At 41.2% G+C, this 19233-nt stretch overlaps 1 protein-coding gene across 4 annotated transcripts in view; it reads right to left on the bottom strand.

The window, feature by feature from the left end:
* The window catches only part of ZNF827 (zinc finger protein 827), a 111125-nt gene that overhangs the window by 50854 nt on the left and 41038 nt on the right, over window positions 1-19233 (bottom strand). For all 4 annotated transcript variants that reach the window (XM_081875236.1, XM_081875233.1, XM_081875235.1 and 1 more), the window contains exons 4-5: window positions 17633-18104; window positions 11863-12096 (exon numbers count right to left, since the gene is read on the bottom strand). In XM_081875236.1, the coding sequence (XP_081731362.1) occupies window positions 11863-12096; window positions 17633-18104 (706 nt within the window). The remainder of the gene's footprint in view (window positions 1-11862; window positions 12097-17632; window positions 18105-19233) is intronic.

The raw sequence follows: 19233 nt of genomic DNA, 5'->3' as shown, positions 1-19233 counted from the left end.
AGAGTAAAATTTACTTCAAATAATAGGTAACACATCCTGTCAGCTTCCTCCTCCTTTCCCTTTGGAGAACTCATCAAGGAGGAAGATACCAGACAACCCTGTGCTGGGGTGGGGGAAAGGTGGTGGTCCATCAGACAGCACTTTGTCAATGGCTCCTCCAACCCTGATTCTCTTCAATATGATGTGGACAGCTTTATGAGCCATACATGTATGCCCTCTATGACTCTCTTATTCGGTTAGTGTCACAGACCAGTCTGCAGTATTGTATTTTGATAAATGTTTCGTTTTTCTGGAGTCCCTGAAACATGCATGTATGTGGCCTGTTCACTCTGGTTGGCTGCTTGTCCCATCTTCTCACTGGGACTCGCTTTGAGAATCCTAAGGAGCAAGAACCAACAGCTGTGTTCTCCCCAGGGAAGCCTGCCTGGCACTGACTTTGTCATCCTTCTGACAAAGCCAGGAGAAGATGCTCTTGTTTCTCCTGGGCATCTGGGCAGTGCCAATGGTCTTGCTTTGGGTCATTTCTTTGTTGTGTTCATTCTTATGTCAGTGTAGTGGTCATTTTATGTTGTTGGATGGCTGTTATGTGGATGAAGGCTTTTACTATGTATTTTTGTTTTAATGTATATTTTATTGTATATTATGTTTTGTATACTATTCTCCCTGTAAAACACTTTGGGACTTATTCTGGTAGCCTGAAGCAGCATGAAGTGAACTGAGATGAAAGCTGCAAAATATATCAGTTTGGCAGGAAACTGGAAAAACAAGTTTCAAAGTAATTTTCAAGATACTCAAACTCTATTAATTAACTTGATTGCATTTATGAAGTAATATTTAGTATATTTCAGGAGCACCATGAAATACACTACTGAACTAAGAAGAAATAAAAGTGATGTGATGAATCAACCCTACACGAGGAAGTCAAGCTGCCCTGAAGACATAGATTTATCTGGTAGGGGTCAGGACATCTGCCGTACAGTGAAATTAATCCAGTTACAGTCATGGATTGCAGTCTCAAAGCATACTATACGGATAAGTACATGCTAAATTTGTAGGTGCCCTGAACTAATATACTTTCCCCCAGTGGAGTCATGTTATTTAAAAAGCCAAATAGTTCCAGACGCAGCTCACATCCTCCCTAAGAAGCACAGTGGCGCAAGCAGTACCAGCTACTGCCTACCAGTCAGTTGAGGCAAGTTAGCAAACACATTTTTGACAAATGTCTTCAGTGTAACTCACAGGCCCCTTTTGACTGTATTATTAATAAACAGCTGGCATTTGTGGTCACTAACTGCCTCAGGTCTCCATATGTGCCCAGCCTGATTTCCTTACAAGGTGGGACAATAAAACAATAATAAAGAGCTTTGTATTTTAACAAGTTCCTTTCATCCAATTCTGGGCTGCATCAATAGGAGTATAGCATCTAGATCAAGGGAAGTAATAGTGCCACTGTATTCTGCTCTGGTCAGACCTCACCTGGAGTACTGTGTCCAGTTCTGGGCGCCACAGTTCAAGAAGGACACTGACAAACTGGAACATGTCCAGAGGAGGGCAACCAAAATGGTCAAAGGCCTGGAAACGATGCCTTATGAGGAACGGCTAAGGGAGCTGGGCATGTTTAGCCTGGAGAAGAGGAGGTTAAGGGGTGATATGATAGCCATGTTCAAATATATAAAAGGATGTCACATAGAGGAGGGAGAAAGGTTGTTTTCTGCTGCTCCAGAGAAGCGGACACGGACCAATGGTTCCAAACTACAAGAAAAAAGATTCCACCTAAACATTAGGAAGAACTTCCTGACAGTAAGAGCTGTTCGACAGTGGAATTTGCTGCCAAGGAGTGTGGTGGAGTCTCCTTCTTTGGAGGTCTTTACGCAGAGGCTTGACAACCATATGTCAGGAGTGGTCTGATGGTGTTTCCTGCTTGGCAGGGGGTTGGACTCGATGGCCCTTGTGGTCTCTTCCAACTCTATGATTCTATGATTCTATGATTCTATGATCCAAACACACCTGACACTCCCTTTTTGTGTTACTCATGTGAAGGGGCAAATCTTGTTGAAAAAGTGTTGCACCCTTAGCACTAAACCTGATGTTCTGTGGTTTTCTTGGCCCCTTCCTGATGCTGTCTATGTGTAGAGGGAAGGTTTGAAAGGGCACATAGGTGGTCTCTGAAGGGATGCACAGGCTGCCAAACATGCAGAAATGGTGGTCCCTGTAAGCTGGAATCCAGCATGCTTAGAGTTCCAGGTAAAGAGGACAGCCTACATGCATAGAGGCTTATGCTGTAGCAAACAGTGTTTAGTCATGAAGACCACACTGTAAACTCATTTGGGCCATAATGGAACAAGAATCTCAAGAGAATTTGTTTTTTTTAAAGAGATAAATAGTCAAGTGTAGGAAGAGGCATCCCACCTCATTTATTACTTAAAGCAAATGGTCCATTCTGGTTTTAAAATCCTCCAAAAACAAGGCACCGTGTTAAGCAGATTACATCAGTAAGCAAACATTTACTATGCATATTGCCTCCCCAATTTATTATTAAAATTGCCAAAGGTACATCAAATGCATTGAAGGGGAAAGTGGTTCAGTGGAAATGTTCTGTTGGAAGGGCTAACAGGAAAAGGGAAAGAGGCCCCAATCTAGAAAGGAAAAGGGAGGAAGCATCTAGATGCACAAGGTACTGCTTATTGGCCCAATGTGTTCAGAACAGAATCTTCCTCAGGAGCACTACACAATATTCTGTGCTCCTCTTCAGGTTTCCTCCCCTTTTTAAGGAAACCTAAACATGAAAACAATGGACACAATCCAGCCAAAGTCATGTATTTTAGGACCCACTCAGATTAAGTTCAGCATCTGCTTAACTTGAGGAGCTCATGCCCAAATAGGGTTAGTTGAGTACTGACTACTGTATACGGATTAAATGGTAACAACAGTGCATCATCTACAACGTTTATTTGAGATCAGCTGAGTTGCCTAATGTAATATTCTTGGAACACTCAAAGCAATATTCTTCATTTATCAAATCAGCACATTTCTTCTACTGCCTTGCAATACATTTCAGCACAGTCATTTAGTATGCCAAAAATATTGGGAGCTAGTTTTTAGCAATTGCACTCTGAGTAGAAAAGCCAACATTATTTTTTAATTTTTAGAATCCATGTGATCTCTCTCCAAAGGATGATCTCATCCAGTCATAAGCAACTCCCTATGAAAATATCCACCATAAAATGATTCAAACTGCTTCTAGTCAGCACACTATGGAATTTACATAATAAACTGAATTCACCATAATTTATTATTAGATTTCAAGTGCCTTACAATGGAAGGTACACATTGTTAGCGTCATGGCTCCCCTCGGGGGGGGGGAATCTGAGAGCATACAGATTAGATGTAAATTAATGTAACACAGCAATGATGTACGGAAAAAAGGAATAGCATAATGGAATCTGCAGTTTCCTACCCACTGCACCATATTTTCACTGAGACAGGGCCGGCCCAAGGCATTTTGCTGCCTGAGGCAAATAACATGATGGCAACCCTTCCTCCATTTCACATATAGAAGCCAATTAGGCTGTGTATTCATCATACATTTAAAGCACACCCCCCTAAAGAATCATGGGTATTGTAGTTTCTTAAGGGGGCTGAGAACCAGTGCTGCCCAGCAAGGACTGGGGTATTTGGGGAGAAGTTTTGTTGGGAGTTTTTGCTGTCGTTACTGATATTAACGGATATTACCTTTCTGTATCTTTATTTTTATGTGGAAATTGTTCAGTTTGGTTACGTAGTTTTTAATGTGTTTTTTATAATTTTATGACTACTTTGCTAGATTTGTAATTATGTTAAACCTTTTCATATTGTAAGCCGCCTTGAGCATTGTTTTAACTGTGGAAAGGCGGCACATAAATAAAAAGATGACGATGAGTGCTTCCCGCCCCCCCGGGGGTACTCAAAGGTACGCAGTACTGACATATCTTTTTTTGTTGTCAAAAAGTATGGCATTTACTGTAACAACTTCATGGTGAGTACCAGCACCTATTTTTCTAGGGATAAAGCACTGCTGAGAACTGTAGTTCAGTTTCCAGAATTATTTAAAGGTATGGTGTATACACAGCCTTAGACTGACTCTTACTTCAATATTGACAATGGGACACCAATCTCCACTGCACCTGAGGGCACTAGACTAGCTTAGAGTGTTGCAGGCAGGTCATGTGATACACATAGTTCTGCCTGCTTGATACCCTTGGTACTTGCTGCCTGGGGCAGCCGTCTCACTCTGCCAGTGATCAATGATCAAACCAGGAGGTGATGTGCCAAACTGCGTCTTTCCAGTATATGCAATGTGAGTGGGTATGCCTTCTTTTACACTGTTTCACAGTGCCAGATACTCTTGGGATCACAGCCTTTTTTGAGTGTAGGATGCAACACATTTGCTAGCACAGCCCCTTCTGAGCTGAAAGGTATTCATCTGAAGCAGGGAACCTCCTCACTAAGGCTCCCCAAGCAATTAAGAACCCTGATTTGAATCTTGCTGTGGTCCCCCATAACTAGAAGAGCCTCCTTGCTTCCAAAGAAAGCCCTTGGCTGTAAAGATGGGCAAGGTGAAGTGCCAGAGGGGACAGGACTTGCCAGGAGTGAACACCCAAGAGGGCTTTGGTCTTTGCAATGATGGATGCATAAGTTTGTGATGTGGTAAATGAATCAACTATCTGCCAGCTAAGAACCTCAGATGCTGATTTGACTGACATGTTCTGTCTTTTAACACATTCCCTGGCAATTCCTGTTGTTTAAAGATACTCACACAGGGACTAAACCACCTTAGTGTCCCATAGAGGGACAATCATCTATCTGCAATCACAACCATAAAGGGGCATAAATAGCTACCTTGTACTGAGTCAGATTAATTGTCCAGCAACCTTAGTATTGTCAATACTGATTGGCAGAGGTTTCCCAGGGTTTCAGAGAGGAGAAATTCTCAGCCCAACCTGGAAATGCTGGGGATTGCACCAGGAACCTGGTCTCATCAGGACCATAGACCAGGGTTGGTCAGTCTCTGGTTGCTCCATTTGCCTTGGAGACCTGGTATAGTGTACTGGCTGAGAGATGGAGCTATGAATTAGAAGATCACTGATTTGTATCTTACTCTTGCCATGAACTCACTTGATGACCTTGGGCAAACCACACTTTATTGGTTTGAGTTCCATCTTCAACAACACGTGGAGATAATAATACTGACTTTGTCTTACAGGGTTGTTGTAAGGTTTACAACTAGATAATGACATGAAGCACTTCAGACACTTGAAAGTGTCATACAAGTGTTCAGCATTCTTATTATCTCTGCAGACAGAAGAGTCTCTGAAGAACTCTAAAGAACACAAGAACACTCTTAGGGTTCAGAAGACCTGGCAATTCTACACCTTCTTGACATGGCAGTCCTTTCTACATCAGAATGAAAGCTTGTTTTCCTGGTATACTGTTCCTCCATTTTCACATAGGGCGAACTTCAGATAAATGCCTCTCTGAGAAACATAGATGATAAAGTGAGGATTATACCATCTTTCAAAACTATGTACAAATCAATCCTTCACTACCTTGGGGAGTTTTGAACAGTGCTTTACTTAGGAAGGTTTATTATGGCTAAAAATTGAAAGATCTCCCATGCTCTTTTCCCCAACCCTCTTTTAGAAGATAATAGAGACACTGAGGTGAATGTTTCAATTCAACAATATTGTAAGAAAAAGCTCTTATTGTAGGAAAACAGTTATTCTCTTTAAAAAAAAACCTTAAGCTTTCTATCTTTGCATTCTGCAATGCATTTAAAGCAAAGGTCAAAGTGTTATTGTCATCAAAGAGTATCTGAAGAGGAAATGACTCAATGAACCTGCTGTGCTATAAGACCCACACATATATAAAATAACATATATTAAAGTGTAAACTTTGCAGGATGTGGATTTGACCTTTAAAAACTTGAAAGAGTAACTCTAGCTATTTAAGAATTAAAACCAGAGGTAAAGAGACCCTGAATCTAAGTGAGAGCCTAAAGTGACCTTTAAAACAAAACGTAGGTTATTTGTAAACCTCTTGAAAACACCAGTGGATAAGCAGGGTTTAAATCTAGCTCAGCATTCTCCAGGAAGGGGTTTATATGGGGGATCCTAACCCCCTGTCAAATTTGGCCTGCAAGGTCGATAAAGATATTCAGGAAAATGTTTCTTAATATGTTCTGCTCTGGGTATTATGAAATGTACTAGATTCATAAACAATACTTATTTCACTCCTGTTTCAACCCTCCTCTCCAAAAAAATAAACAAGGCACTTTCTTTTAGGAGAATGTGTCCCCGTCCCCAATGCTTGATTAGATGTACTGCATTCAGCTGAGTACATGCAAGGCAAGAATGATCCATGTAGACCAGAGGTGGGAGGCTTTTTTCAGCCCAAGAGCTGCATTTCCTTCTGGGCAACTTTCTGAGGACCACATGTCAGAAGCCAGAGACAACAGTGGGTAGAGCAATGAATGTATATTTTAACATTGTACAGTGGGCTTGTTTACACACTTACACACACTTACACACACACACACTGTATCCACCATCCTGACAAGCAAGAGGCGCTGTCAAATTTCAAGGACAAATTCCAACCAAGCAAAAGCACTTGTGGTGCAAAGGTGGGGCATTAAGGGGTGCAGCCCGGGGGAAATTCTGAAGGCCAGATAGACAAGCCTAGCAGGCCCCCTTTGGCCACTGAGCCTGAGTTTCCCCATCCTTGATGTAAACAAGCTGAGGAGCATCTGTTTTGGGGGAGGGTGTTGCCTCTGTTGTTTTAGTGGACTGGATTGTAGGAAGGACAGTTATGCTAGTTCAAATTATTCAAGATGGAAAAAATGTTTCAATAGCACATGCTACTCTGCTTGCATAAATACAATAACAGAAACACGTGGTTGTGTTATACATCTAAACAGAGATGATGAAATCCAAACACTGTTGAATAAATACTGATGCACATTGTATATTTTTATTTCCTTTCTGGTCTGGTAAACAGGTGAAATAACCTTCCAAACTTATATAATGTTACTGTTTGAATCTTTACCACACAAGTATATATATTGGACAAATAGTTATCTTACAGACACTTACAATGCTGCTGTAAATGTGACTTATGTATCAAGGTGTATACTTGAATATTACTCCCTCAAACATAAATCAAAAGCTGTCTCCCCATCTCCTTTTTCACTTCTTACTATGTGAATACATACACACAAACAATATATTCACACACACACACATATTGTGGTAAAAAATCACTTTGAAAAGGCAGCTGGGCTTGATGAAGGTTCTAGTCTTGGTATTCAAGAGAGGAATGGCCACAGTTCCCAGCTCTTGAAGTAAGCAAGCATGGGGCAAAACCCTTGTCATTTTTGGTGACCTAGAGATGGTGCTCAGTACAAAGGAATCCAGCTTTTTTTGGAGCAGAGGAGGGAGGGGCAGTCTTTCCTGTTTTTCTGCCAGTTGTCAAACCACCACCACCACCAAGCAAGGCCACTGTCTTCCCAACTGGTAGACAGCTTAATGAATGTCTGTATTTATGCTATCTACATAGTCATTCCAAATAAAGCCCTTTACAGATGTTCTTTCCAGGCAGCATGCATTCGGTGGCACTCTTGTGGTAGGCTCTGTGCCCGATCTACACACATTCATCTGAACATCAGAAGAGAGTGTATGTGTGGGTTGGCCATCTTCAGACATTCAAACAGATGTGTGTAGGTTGAGAAAGAGCCTGATGCTACAATGTCATTCCACAACAAGCCTGCTTATACTAGGATGGCAACATATCCTACATTAGAGGAAAGTCCTGTTTTGAATGTCCAGTCCAAATCTGCTTTAAAGACAGTGGACCATAAAAAGGGAGAGCAGGGTCCTTGAAACTGTCTATCAACAGTTAGCAGCACCTGGTCAGTATAGTCAACAGGCACACAAGTCTTCCGCAGTATGGTGAAGTGTATGTATCATTTTGTTATTTTGTTTCTAAATTTGTGACCGTTTGTATAATATATCATGTGATTTTTATGCAAATTATTGTCCTCTTTTTTGAATGATGCACGTCCTCTGTTTTGGCAACACATAAGTGGGCAACCCTGGTTTATACTACACAGGCATACTGCTAGCATCAAAACTTGGTTCTCAGAATTCTGCAGCAAGATAACTGTTGCAATATTATTTTTAAATGTTATAAAAAAATTTGCACAAAGGGCTTTTCAATTTCCTCCTACATTTCCATTTATCCCCTGACATTTTTCATTTTTCTTCTTTTACCACTGGGATTCTGCTCTGGTATGAGATTTCCTCCACCCGCAAGAGTTGGTAACCATATGACATCACTAGGCTGGGCCTTGTGACATCACCAGGCCATGGAATGCCGCTGGCTCAGCAGCCATCCTTAGAAATGGCAAATCCGTTGGAGGCCTGTTGTCCTGATAGATTCAGCTCAATCGGATAAAGATGAAAGGAAGGACTTTCTGAACCACAGAAGACATCTACAGTTATGAGACAGCTGCTGCTAAGATTGCAGAAGCACTTGCAGACATTGTCAGGAGAAATGTAGAAACTGGGGCACTTAAAAAAAAACCAAAAAACACCCCACCAGGCTGACCTGTCAGCAATTTGAAGTGCAAATCATTAACAACAAGGCTTTTTAAGCTTGAGCATTTGTTCTGTTAAGACAATTGCACAGGAAACATCCAACACCAGCATAGTTTACTTCTGAATATATACATGTAAGCAAAGTCCTGATTTTGTAAAAAAATGAGCAGCACACCTGTGAATATTTAAAATAGCTGTCCAAAAATGAGCTCTAGTTCAAAATCTCTGGGAACAAAGACATTATATGGAATATAACTAAGGAAAGCCTCACTCAGAAGGTATGACTCACCATTTTTCTGGTCTAGAACATTTCAAACAAGTCAAAAAAGTTTTTATATTGAAAATAGATAGTCATAAACAATCTAATATTTCAATCTGAAGGTTAATATAAGCCCACCAGTCAGCCTGCAAAGAAAGATCAGCTGTGGTTTCTGTAAGAAAGCCCTTATTAATTGCTCCCTTTCCAGCTTATTGATGAGTTAGATATCAAACACCACTACCATCAGCATTTTTTTAACAGAATTACTTAAAGCACACACACAAGACAAATGGTTTGTTAATGTATTTCTAACATACATTATTTCAATACAGTGAGTTCAAAACTCAAAAAGGAATAGAGATTTAATATGTGTCTTCTGAACATTTTCATTTAAACTACAAATGGACCAATAGGCCATCATAATGCACAAGCATATATTTCGAAGAAAATCATTACAACCCATATTAATATAAAACTAGCAACAAATTATGCTCTGCATTCGTAGCAGAGCCCACAAATCTTGGCAGGACTTGGGAGCAAACCACTTGTCTTATAGACATGTATTATTCACCAACAAGGTGAAGCTTTCATGCTCCCCTCTCAACAGGTTCCTTGCTTGGCGATTTTTACAAAGAAAGAACAACAACCAGTATATGTATGAGTGTAGCAACCCATCCTCTAATGCTGTGTACAAGGGTAGCCTCATACTATTTTGAAAGGCGTTTTGTTGTTGTTGTTTTAAGTCTTCCAATGGTGTATACCGGAGGCTTTCCCCAATAGTCACAAGAATTAAATTTCTAATCACTGGTGATAAAAATTAATCATATCATCAGGATGCTAAATAAGACATTTTATTTCTTTATAACTGAATTATTAATAATAAAATCTCCCTCTCCAGAAACTCACACTTATTATTCATGAAAGCAGAAAGTGGGCATGCTTTTTCCTTCTTCTCAACAACTTATTCCTATATTTGTATTCAAACATTACCCACAAATACTTGTGCTTTGTGAATGAAAAATAAACCTCATATCACCAGGTATGCTGTTGGAAATTTTCTCAAAATCTCTATTAAGTATAATTGCATACTGAATATTTTATGCAGGGTACAACCTCATTTTTCGGAATAGCCTGAGAGACATCCAGACTTGCCCAGTCACCAGTAGCTTACCAAGACAAGCACGCTGTTTACAAATGTTTTCGTATAATAGGTCTACCTAGAATACACAGTACATCCAAACAACATGTTCTGGATAAATGGGTGAAGCCGGAGTGGATAGACAGAAATAGAAAGAGAGCCAGAAAATGAATAGACCCACCTTAAAATATCCAGAAATAATTAAAAGAAAGAGATTAGAAGAAAAGACAACATGTTGGAGATGTAAATGCCCGAAAGCAGATATGCTACATACAGTGGTACCTCGGGTTACAAACACTTCAGGTTACAGACTCCACTAACCTGGAAGTAGTACCTCGGGTTAAGAACTTTACCACAGGATGAGAACAAGAAATCTCACACCAGCAGCGGCAGCAGGAGGCCCCATTAGCTAAAGTGGTACCTCAGGTTAAGAATGGTTTCAGTTTAAGAACGGACCTCTGGAACAAATTAAGTTCGTAACCAGAGGTACCACTGTATTTAGAATGCACCAGTAATACAGATATTTTGGAGATTAACACTAAGTAAGATTAATGAAGGTGAAGATTCCATGATAGTTACTTCATAAACCGCTTAGAGGCTTTATTACAATCAAATGGTATATAATGTTTCGTAAATAAATATTTTGTTTTTAGATTGGAGACCGAAAAATAACTTAGTCTGCAAATTTAACCCCACTTACTTGGGAGTAAGCCCCACTAAAATCTGTGGGATTTACTTCAGAGTAAACATGGTTAGGATTGCAGTCATATTTATTACTTATTAAAAGCAGCTAAAAGTTTAAACATGCAGAATCGGAAGAATGCTAATGAATTGGGAAATTTGCCTCTAGGAAAATGATAAAATTGGAGAAGCTAGCTTTTTCAATCCAAAAGAGTAATGGGGAGTTTGGTGCAGCCAAAATAAGAAGGATTTAGCAAACCCTCGTCAGCTGAGAAGTGGATGGCTAAATCCTGTTTTGGCTATAAGCACTTGTTTGTGCAGCCAAGGCAGAATTGAACCCCAGCCACCCCTCATTACAAGTGACACCAGCTGTTGTGACAGGTGGAAAATGGAAATCCTGGGGTGGGGGGCAAGATTAGCTCATAGCCCAGAGGTTTCCCTACTCCTGCTTTAGGAATCCCCATCCCATGTTTGAGGTTTCCTCATGCCTGCTGATACTGCATTCTTGTGCATGGATGATGCTGTGTACCATACAATCCACACTTGGAGAGCAACAGTTCTTTACCCAGTTCAACATATGGGAGGCTAGAAGCAAGCCCACTCACCTGAGGGCAGATGCAGGCTTAGAGCACAACACTTGATACATGAAGCCTGTATGATGTCCCTACATTCTGAATTGCAGCATCCTCTAGGGCAGGGGTCAGCAAACTTTTTCAGCAGGAGGCCGGTCGACTGTCCCTCAGACGCTTTGGGAGGCTGCACTATATTTTTTGGGGGGGGGAATGCCCCACAAATAGCCCAGAGATGTATTATAAATAAAAGGACACCTTCTACTCATGTAAAAACACGCTGATTCCCGGACCGCCCGCGGACCGGATTTAGAAGGCAATTGGGCCGGATCCGGCCCCCAGGCCTTAGTTTGCCTACCCATGCTCTAGGTTATCCCAAAGTCGTAGCCGTTCCAAGTATGGAACTGTAAAAAGCTCACAAAGAGGAACCAGAAATATTTTGCAATAATTTGATAGTGGTTGTTAGAAAGTCAACATCAGTACATCACAGTAATTAGCTATTAAAGCCCTCTTTGTTGTAACTAAAACGAGGCAACTTCACAACTAAAAAAAGAAAGCTGAATATTTTAAAAATCAATCTGGTACCTGATAGCTTCATAAGAAGTTCGGATGCTGCTTTGACAGACATGTCCTGCTGCAATGCATTCGCTGGCACTTCTTGTGGCTTGAGATTCTCCTCGGGAAGGCTTGCGGAAGATGTTTCAGGCTCAGGACTAAAAACGTAAGTAGATTTAGGAAAAGTGGAACTTGCATTTTCCTCATCTTTCGGTTCATCTTTCACTTTAAATATAGGAGGCAAGGGTTCTTTTTGATTTGCAGCTGTTAACAGAAGGGGAGGAAAGGGTTCAGTGAAGTGCGTAAATGTATCATCAGAAGACAGCAAGTTCACAAGAGTCATGGAGAACAGTTTGGGATGATGGTGCAGGGCAGGGAACTCTACACAGAAAACCAAATTGGGCAGGCTTCAAGAGGCAACAAGTACTGATAAATTCCTACACAAAATCCTACACAAAAGGCAACCAGATAGCTGATGCCTTCTGAATGCCAATCCTAGAATATACTTTCTGATGCAGTCTGGGGGAAGAAGCACTAATTCATCCCACTGGTTAATCTATTGGAATTCCAAAAAGTTAGGATCCTCAATAGGCAGTAATGCTTCAAGCTGCCTTTGGAGTTCTGTTGCATCCATGAAGCAGCACTACATCATTTTAAAAAAAACCTTTGTCAGGTTTTGGGACAATGGAGATAAGTGTCTCACAGAACAACAGAGGGAGCTCCCCACCCCCCAAGCCCATAGGATTCCTCAAATAATGCCTGCAGTGGCAGGATATGCAGCTTGCTCCAATCAGACATATAGCTGTCAAGCCCTGGCACTTTTTCCTTTCTTTAATTGCACCCTTTGTATTTTGCTCATTTGCAGAGAAGCCTGCAACGCATCGATCTGAGCCAAAGCAAGCTGGGTGGCTGGGGATAAAGTTCAATTTTGCGGAAAAGGCTGACAGGGAACTATCCTCAGGCTCCATCTAAGTTTTTGCCGTTGTTCATATTATAATAAATGGAAATACTCTCCTAAAACATTGCTAGTAAATTTCGCAAGCCCACTAAATAAAACATCATTGCCTGCTGTTTTATGAGCTGAAACTCTGTTAAGTATCGCAGTGCTGGTCAAATGTACAATTCCGCACACTATTTTGGATACACATTGCTCTGATCAATGGGTTTAATTTCTTCCTTTAGCATAACATCTTTCCCCTTGTGTGGCATTGACATATCTACCAAGTTTACATTTTCATCTTTCAGATATATTCCATTCCTTCAGTGACTTTATAACATGTTGCTAGGTAACAGTGCACACAAGTCAGGTTTCAGGACCTTTCGTTAAGACACTATAAAATGAGCGCATGGGCCTTTTTTTGCATGAAAAATGCACATTGGGGGCCTTTACTATTCCTGTCTGTTGAACACTAAAGATCAATTTCTAAATAAAAAAACCATGAAGAGTGAGACTGTATTCTGTCTGTATTCTGTTCTCCTCTCCCCCTAAAATGCTTCTTGTTGCCTTTCTTTCAGCCAAAACAGGCTCTGCTATCACCAAGTCAGTAGAGGTAAGGTTGAAAGTTACTGAACGCATGGCATATATTTAAGCAGTGTTATTCTAAAATGCCAGAGCAGTAGCACAAATTGGTTACAAACCTTTGGATTTGGGTTTGAAAAAGGGGGAAGGGATATCAGTGTGTTCCTAATTCTAAACACCTATCAGTTCCTCATAATTTTATGTCAGTATAATCCAATGCATGTTTAAAAGATAAAGGCAAAGGGACCCCTTGACCATTAGGTCCAGTCGTGGCTGACTCTGGGGTTAAGGCGCTGATCTCGCTTTATTGGCCGAGGGAGCCGGCGTACAGCTTCTGGGTCATGTGGCCAACATGACTTAAGACGCTTCTGGCGAACCAGAGCAGCGCACGGAAACACCATTTACCTTCCCGCCGGAGCGGTACCTATTTATCTACTTGCACTTTGACGTGCTTTCAAACTACTAGGTTGGCAGGAGCAGGGACCGAACAACGGGAGCTCACCCCATCACAGGGTTTAACCCACAGCACCACCTGTGTCCCTTCAATGCATGTTTACTTGGAAGTAAATCCCAATACTGCACTTACTCCCTAGGAAGTGTACCTCTTAGAAATCTAGTAGAAGTTCCTTGCTCTTAGCATATCAAACTTCATTTGTTAAGCTTCTTTAATTGTCAATTCGTCTTTACAAATCTTCTCTCCATCCTACGTTTGCCAATAGCAATTTTTGTAACCCCAGAAATCAAACATTTAGGGCAAATCAAAACAAAACAAATTCCTTCCAGTAGCACCTAAAGACCAACTAAGTCAGTTCTTGGTATGAGCTTTCGTGTGCATGCACACTTCTATCAGATAGGTGCTACTGGAAGGAATTTGTTTTGTTTTGACTATGGCAGACCAACACGGCTACCTATCTGTAACTAGGGCAAATCAAGACAATGAAGCATGAGTGGGCATTGTGGCCACCATCAGCCTAAGTCAGCATGGCCAATGGGTAGGGATTATGGAAGCCTCGATGACACCATATTGGCTACCCTTTCTACAAGCCCACCCTTCTCTACATTCCTCCCCATCTTCAGTGCAGCAGATGGCTCTTCGGTGAAGGAACTTTTCAGTGTTGACACACCTGTTATGGAATGCTCTCCCCCAAGAGGCTTTCCCCTTTCCCTTCACCAAGTGAGGTTTTTCAGAAAAAGACTGAAGTACTAGCAATAGTCATAATAAATGGCATATCTGCATATTCCATTGCATCAGCAACAAAAAAGAAAATGAAAATGATTTTTCCCAGATCCTCATGGATCCACTAGGAACAATATAAATTGTTACGATTTGCCGGGGGGGGGGGCGCAAAACATTTGGGAAAGAAGCATGAATAGGTGTATGTGTCAATCTGAACCTATTCTGTGGTTTATTACTGTATATCATGGCATAGGTAAGAAAACTGACATAACTCTAAAAGGACAGGAGACCCTCCATGATGAACTCTGGTGACCTTGGTACAAGTCTGATTCCAGTCTCATCTCCTGGAGGGCATTCAAGAAATTCAGAGTCCCCCAGACCTGGCATAAAGGTCAACACATGTAAATTCAGTTGCCAGTACAGCCTATTTACCACCTGAATGGGGGCCATCAAGATAATTTGAAGGCAAGGGGCAAACAAAGAGTGACCAGTTTAGACATCATGCACTAGGATAATATCCTTTCAAACTAATTTGCAACATGGGCGAGGTAAGAAATGGGAGGGAAACACAATAAGACAATAAGAACTGCAGGAATTGCTCATCTCAAGGCCCCCTCCCTCACTAAGATGCATTAGCAAGAAATATTATAAAACACCTGGATTTTCAGGTTTTAGTTGGGTTCTCCCAGTTCCATTGAAAGCAACTCACACAAAGCTCCCAAGGAATCAGCACAAATCCATTTCGCTTAAGGACAGGTATACTCCCCCCCCCCTGCATTTCTTAACTTACTATTAGGGTGAGTCCTGCTGGCCCAAATTGTCACGCTCACTTTTGTAGGCTTTGAGAATACTCAGCGATTTCCCCACTCTTTAGGTGTGTAGGTGTTGTAGGGTTTACAGCCTGCTTAAATTGTAATTTTTCTGTCTAAAGCAGAATTTATATATTCTGTCATTTTCATTTCATATAATAAACCAAGCTTTCTTTATTCTTTTTGTGTAAGAACTTCTTATGGGCATGGAGTTGAGGGCAATCACATATTCATAAACGGATGCATGTTATAACTCCAGCAAAAGATCCTAAATTTCTCGTTATGGTGTGTGTATGAATATGTGAGTGCTGGACACGCACATCAGTTCAAACACATACTGTAACAGAAGGGAAGTTTCAGAGTTTTACACTCTTTTTTGAACACAAACCTGTAAGTGAAGACAGTCAGAATGACAGACCCCCAACATGGCAAGAAGCAGAGTTGCAAAATATTCTGCACATCACTCAGCAAGAGCATCATGATTAGTGATATCCCAGTGCTGGCACCCTGCCAAACTGGTCAACACTTTAGTTATGTGATCACACCAGTGATTTAACTGCCTGCTGTCGTGGTCCCACAAGACATTTGGGCATCAGTGCAGCTGCATAGCTAATGCATAACAATTTAGGGAAAATGATTATGTTCTTTTGAATGCTCAGATACAAAAACTGAAATCACATTATTAATTTGCAGAGGGATGTGCTGCATTAGTCTGTTCTGTAGCAAAACCAACCATGTTAGCCTTATAGCACTTTAAAAACTAGCAAATTAATCATGGCGTGAGCTTTCATTGATTAAGAGCCAAATTTCAGCAGAGAGGGACAACAGAGAAGTAGGGCCACTTCATCAGCTCTGCTGAGAAGTCTGATCCATTCCTGTTATCTGGCAATAGCCGTTCCATCAAGCTGCAGTGAGGGAGAAAGGAGAAGGAGAGGCACACCATCAGCTCTCTTCAGAAATCTGCTCCATCCAGTTTTCCCACTCCAACTATCAACTTGTAACAGCCATTCCTGTCAGGTTGCAGTGGGGCAGGGAGAAGGGAAAAGAGACCACTTCATCAGCTCAGCTGAGATAGTAGCAACTTTTGGCTCCTCTTCTTAAACTCTTTCCATTACAGCTGGTTATTATAAGAACTTTGTAACCAAAGGAGTAATCCCAACCAAGATCCAATGGGATGAGGCAGCTTGGAAGTCCACAATCCTGGTTCAGGTGGAGATACACTTAGCAGGGGCTCAGGTGAGGAAGTCCTTAAAAGGGGTGTGGCAAGGGGTGATGGAGCAGGGGAGACTTTCCACTAAGCCCAATTCCTTTCAGGTCAGTCACATGATCTTGGAAATTGCACTGGAAAAAGGGTGCTGTCTATTTTAAAGGCTTGTTTTCCCTCTGCTGGGCTCAGGCCAACTCAGCTGGCAGTAGTCCCACTCCAGAGCTAAGTCTGGAATAGGGATAAATTTCACCGGAATATTTTATCCTGTGAATTACACTGGCTTCCTATAATTTGGATTGCTCTGCCCCTATAAATGCTTGAATTTGCTTTTTCTCTCCTGACTCCCAATTATTTTTCCTTTTGTGTTGCATCATTGGATTGTAAGCCTAAAGGCAGGGACTGTTTTATTACTGATCCTTGTAAGGCTCTGAAAACCTTTTCAGCTGAAATAAAAGCACCTGAAATAAATACATAAATTAGTTAGCCTTGTAAGTGCTCCAGGATTCCTTGTTGTTGCACTATTAATGCAAATGCAAGGTGGGGAGACACCTGAGATCTATCGCCTCAAAATATAAAACAGGGACATAAAACTGAGGTGTCTTATATGAGTTGAGGAACTTCAGCCCACATCTCAAATACCCAAGAGTAGAGATGCTTGAAGAATTCAATCTTGGCCACTCACTATATGAAGTAACCTTAGATTCATGTGCCAACTGAAACTTAAATATTCACTTCTCTGAATATTGCAAGACAGTTCTCAGTTTTTATTATAAATTTATTCGGAATATTTCCAACCTGCTCTCTGTTAAATATAATCCCAGAGCATGCTACAACATAATGCAAATAATGCATAAGAATTCCAATCATGGGCATATTTACTTGGGACTCAATTCTATTGACCTTGGAGTCTCTGTGACCCTAGTTCCCGGTAACATTTAGAACTTATTCTGAGAGAAAAATATGAGTTAAATATGTCTTAAAACTTGTGTTTAAATACATACTTTGTAAGAATTTAACAGGGTGGCATAGTGAGTAAAAACATGAAAAAAGGGATGCAGACCAGAAGCAGAGAGTTTTGTCATCCTTACCTGAGAGCTTCATGAGAAAATCTGATGCCATCTTGACAGAGATGTCCTGGCTGAAAAGTGCTGACGCTGTATTGGTCACAAAGTCAATGGAGTCTTTTAGCTTTGTGTTGTTGGTGATTCTGTCAACAACACTGAGAGCGAAGGTTGGGGTGGAGGTGCTGCTGTCATCTTTGGGCTCTTCTTTTATTAGCAGAGGTGGGACAGTAGATCCAGCCACCTCAGGAGTTTTAGAGGTGGCCGCAGTCCCTGCGTGGTCTGTTGCCCCATCCATCTGCTGCCCCATTCTGGAGTTGTCACTTAGCAATGGCGACCCCTTGACATCCATTTCTGGGATCTCTTCCTTCACTTTGGCTTCTGTCCTCAGGAAGTGCTGGTGGCAGCGCATGTGGAGTTTGAGGCTGAAGTGGCGAGAGGAGGTAAATGGGCATAGCTGGCACTGAAATGTCTCTCCCCGGTCTTGATGTTGGTGAACCTGATTAAGCGGTTGATGATTAAGTAACAGTGACAACAACAGCAACAACATCTCTCAGACAAATAGCAGAAACTTATTTCAGACCAATACTGTGCATATCTCCTACTGGCTGCCTTCCTGCCTCCTTAGTGCTTATAGAGCTCAGTACATTTTATTTGCACATCTCAAAAGACCTTAACAAAGGAGGTCAGCATGATGAGCTGAGATTGACTCTCCTGTCTATATGTGACAATTTAATGATGAATATTTCACAGTACACATCTTTGTTCAGAGGTCACGGGTTAAAAGTCACAGAATTATTCAAGAGCAAGCTGCAAAGCACATTGCTTCTCAGATTAGTTCCAAAAGCAATTATGTCCTGTAATATATCTATATCTATCTATCTATCTCTGTGTGTATATAAGTGTGTGTTTGTGTGTGTGTTTACACACTGTGGGGAATAAAGACTAGGTCATAAGGACTGATTCACTGGAAAGAGAGAGAGTGAGTTCCAAGGAATCAGTCCTTATGACCTAGCCTTTATTCCCTACAGTGTATAAAACTCTAAGAACTCCATCCTTGGTCACGTTTACTTGTGAATAAATTCCATTGACTTTAGTGTATCTGTATCCCCAGTTCATGAGTTCTATTGCTGCTGCCTTTCCAGTTGATGGCAGCCAGCATCTAAATCATGTTGATGGAGGAGGAGGAGGAGGAACACAGCAGGGCTGGCATCTTTGCCAATCCATGCCAATGCAACATCTGCTCTGGCCACTAGGTAGCTAACTGCATTTGAAATGGTTTGCAAAGTTCATAACTGCAAACTGATTGCTTGTTCATGGTTTAATAAATCACAACCACAATTGGACATCATACACACACACACACACACACACACACCTACCTACACTCACATACCCAAAGGGAGAATGCATGGAGATACTGAAATCTTAGGCCTTCACATGTAGAACATGCCTTACATATTTGGGTTTCTGATAGCAGTTTAGTTAATCTATGCCTTGTATTACAGGCATCTTTGCAATGATGCACCTTCATCATACCTGCTCTGTACTTGGCACTATATTCAGGGATGGGAAACCTGTGGCCCATCAGATGTTGTTGGACTACAACTCCCACCATCCCTGAACAT

The sequence above is a fragment of the Podarcis erhardii genome (assembly GCF_964252035.2).
Source record: "Podarcis erhardii genome assembly, chromosome: 9".
NCBI classification, from domain to species: Eukaryota; Metazoa; Chordata; class Lepidosauria; order Squamata; family Lacertidae; genus Podarcis; species Podarcis erhardii.
Note: the sequence above shows the minus strand (reverse complement) of the source record. Positions and strands in the feature narration are given on the sequence as shown.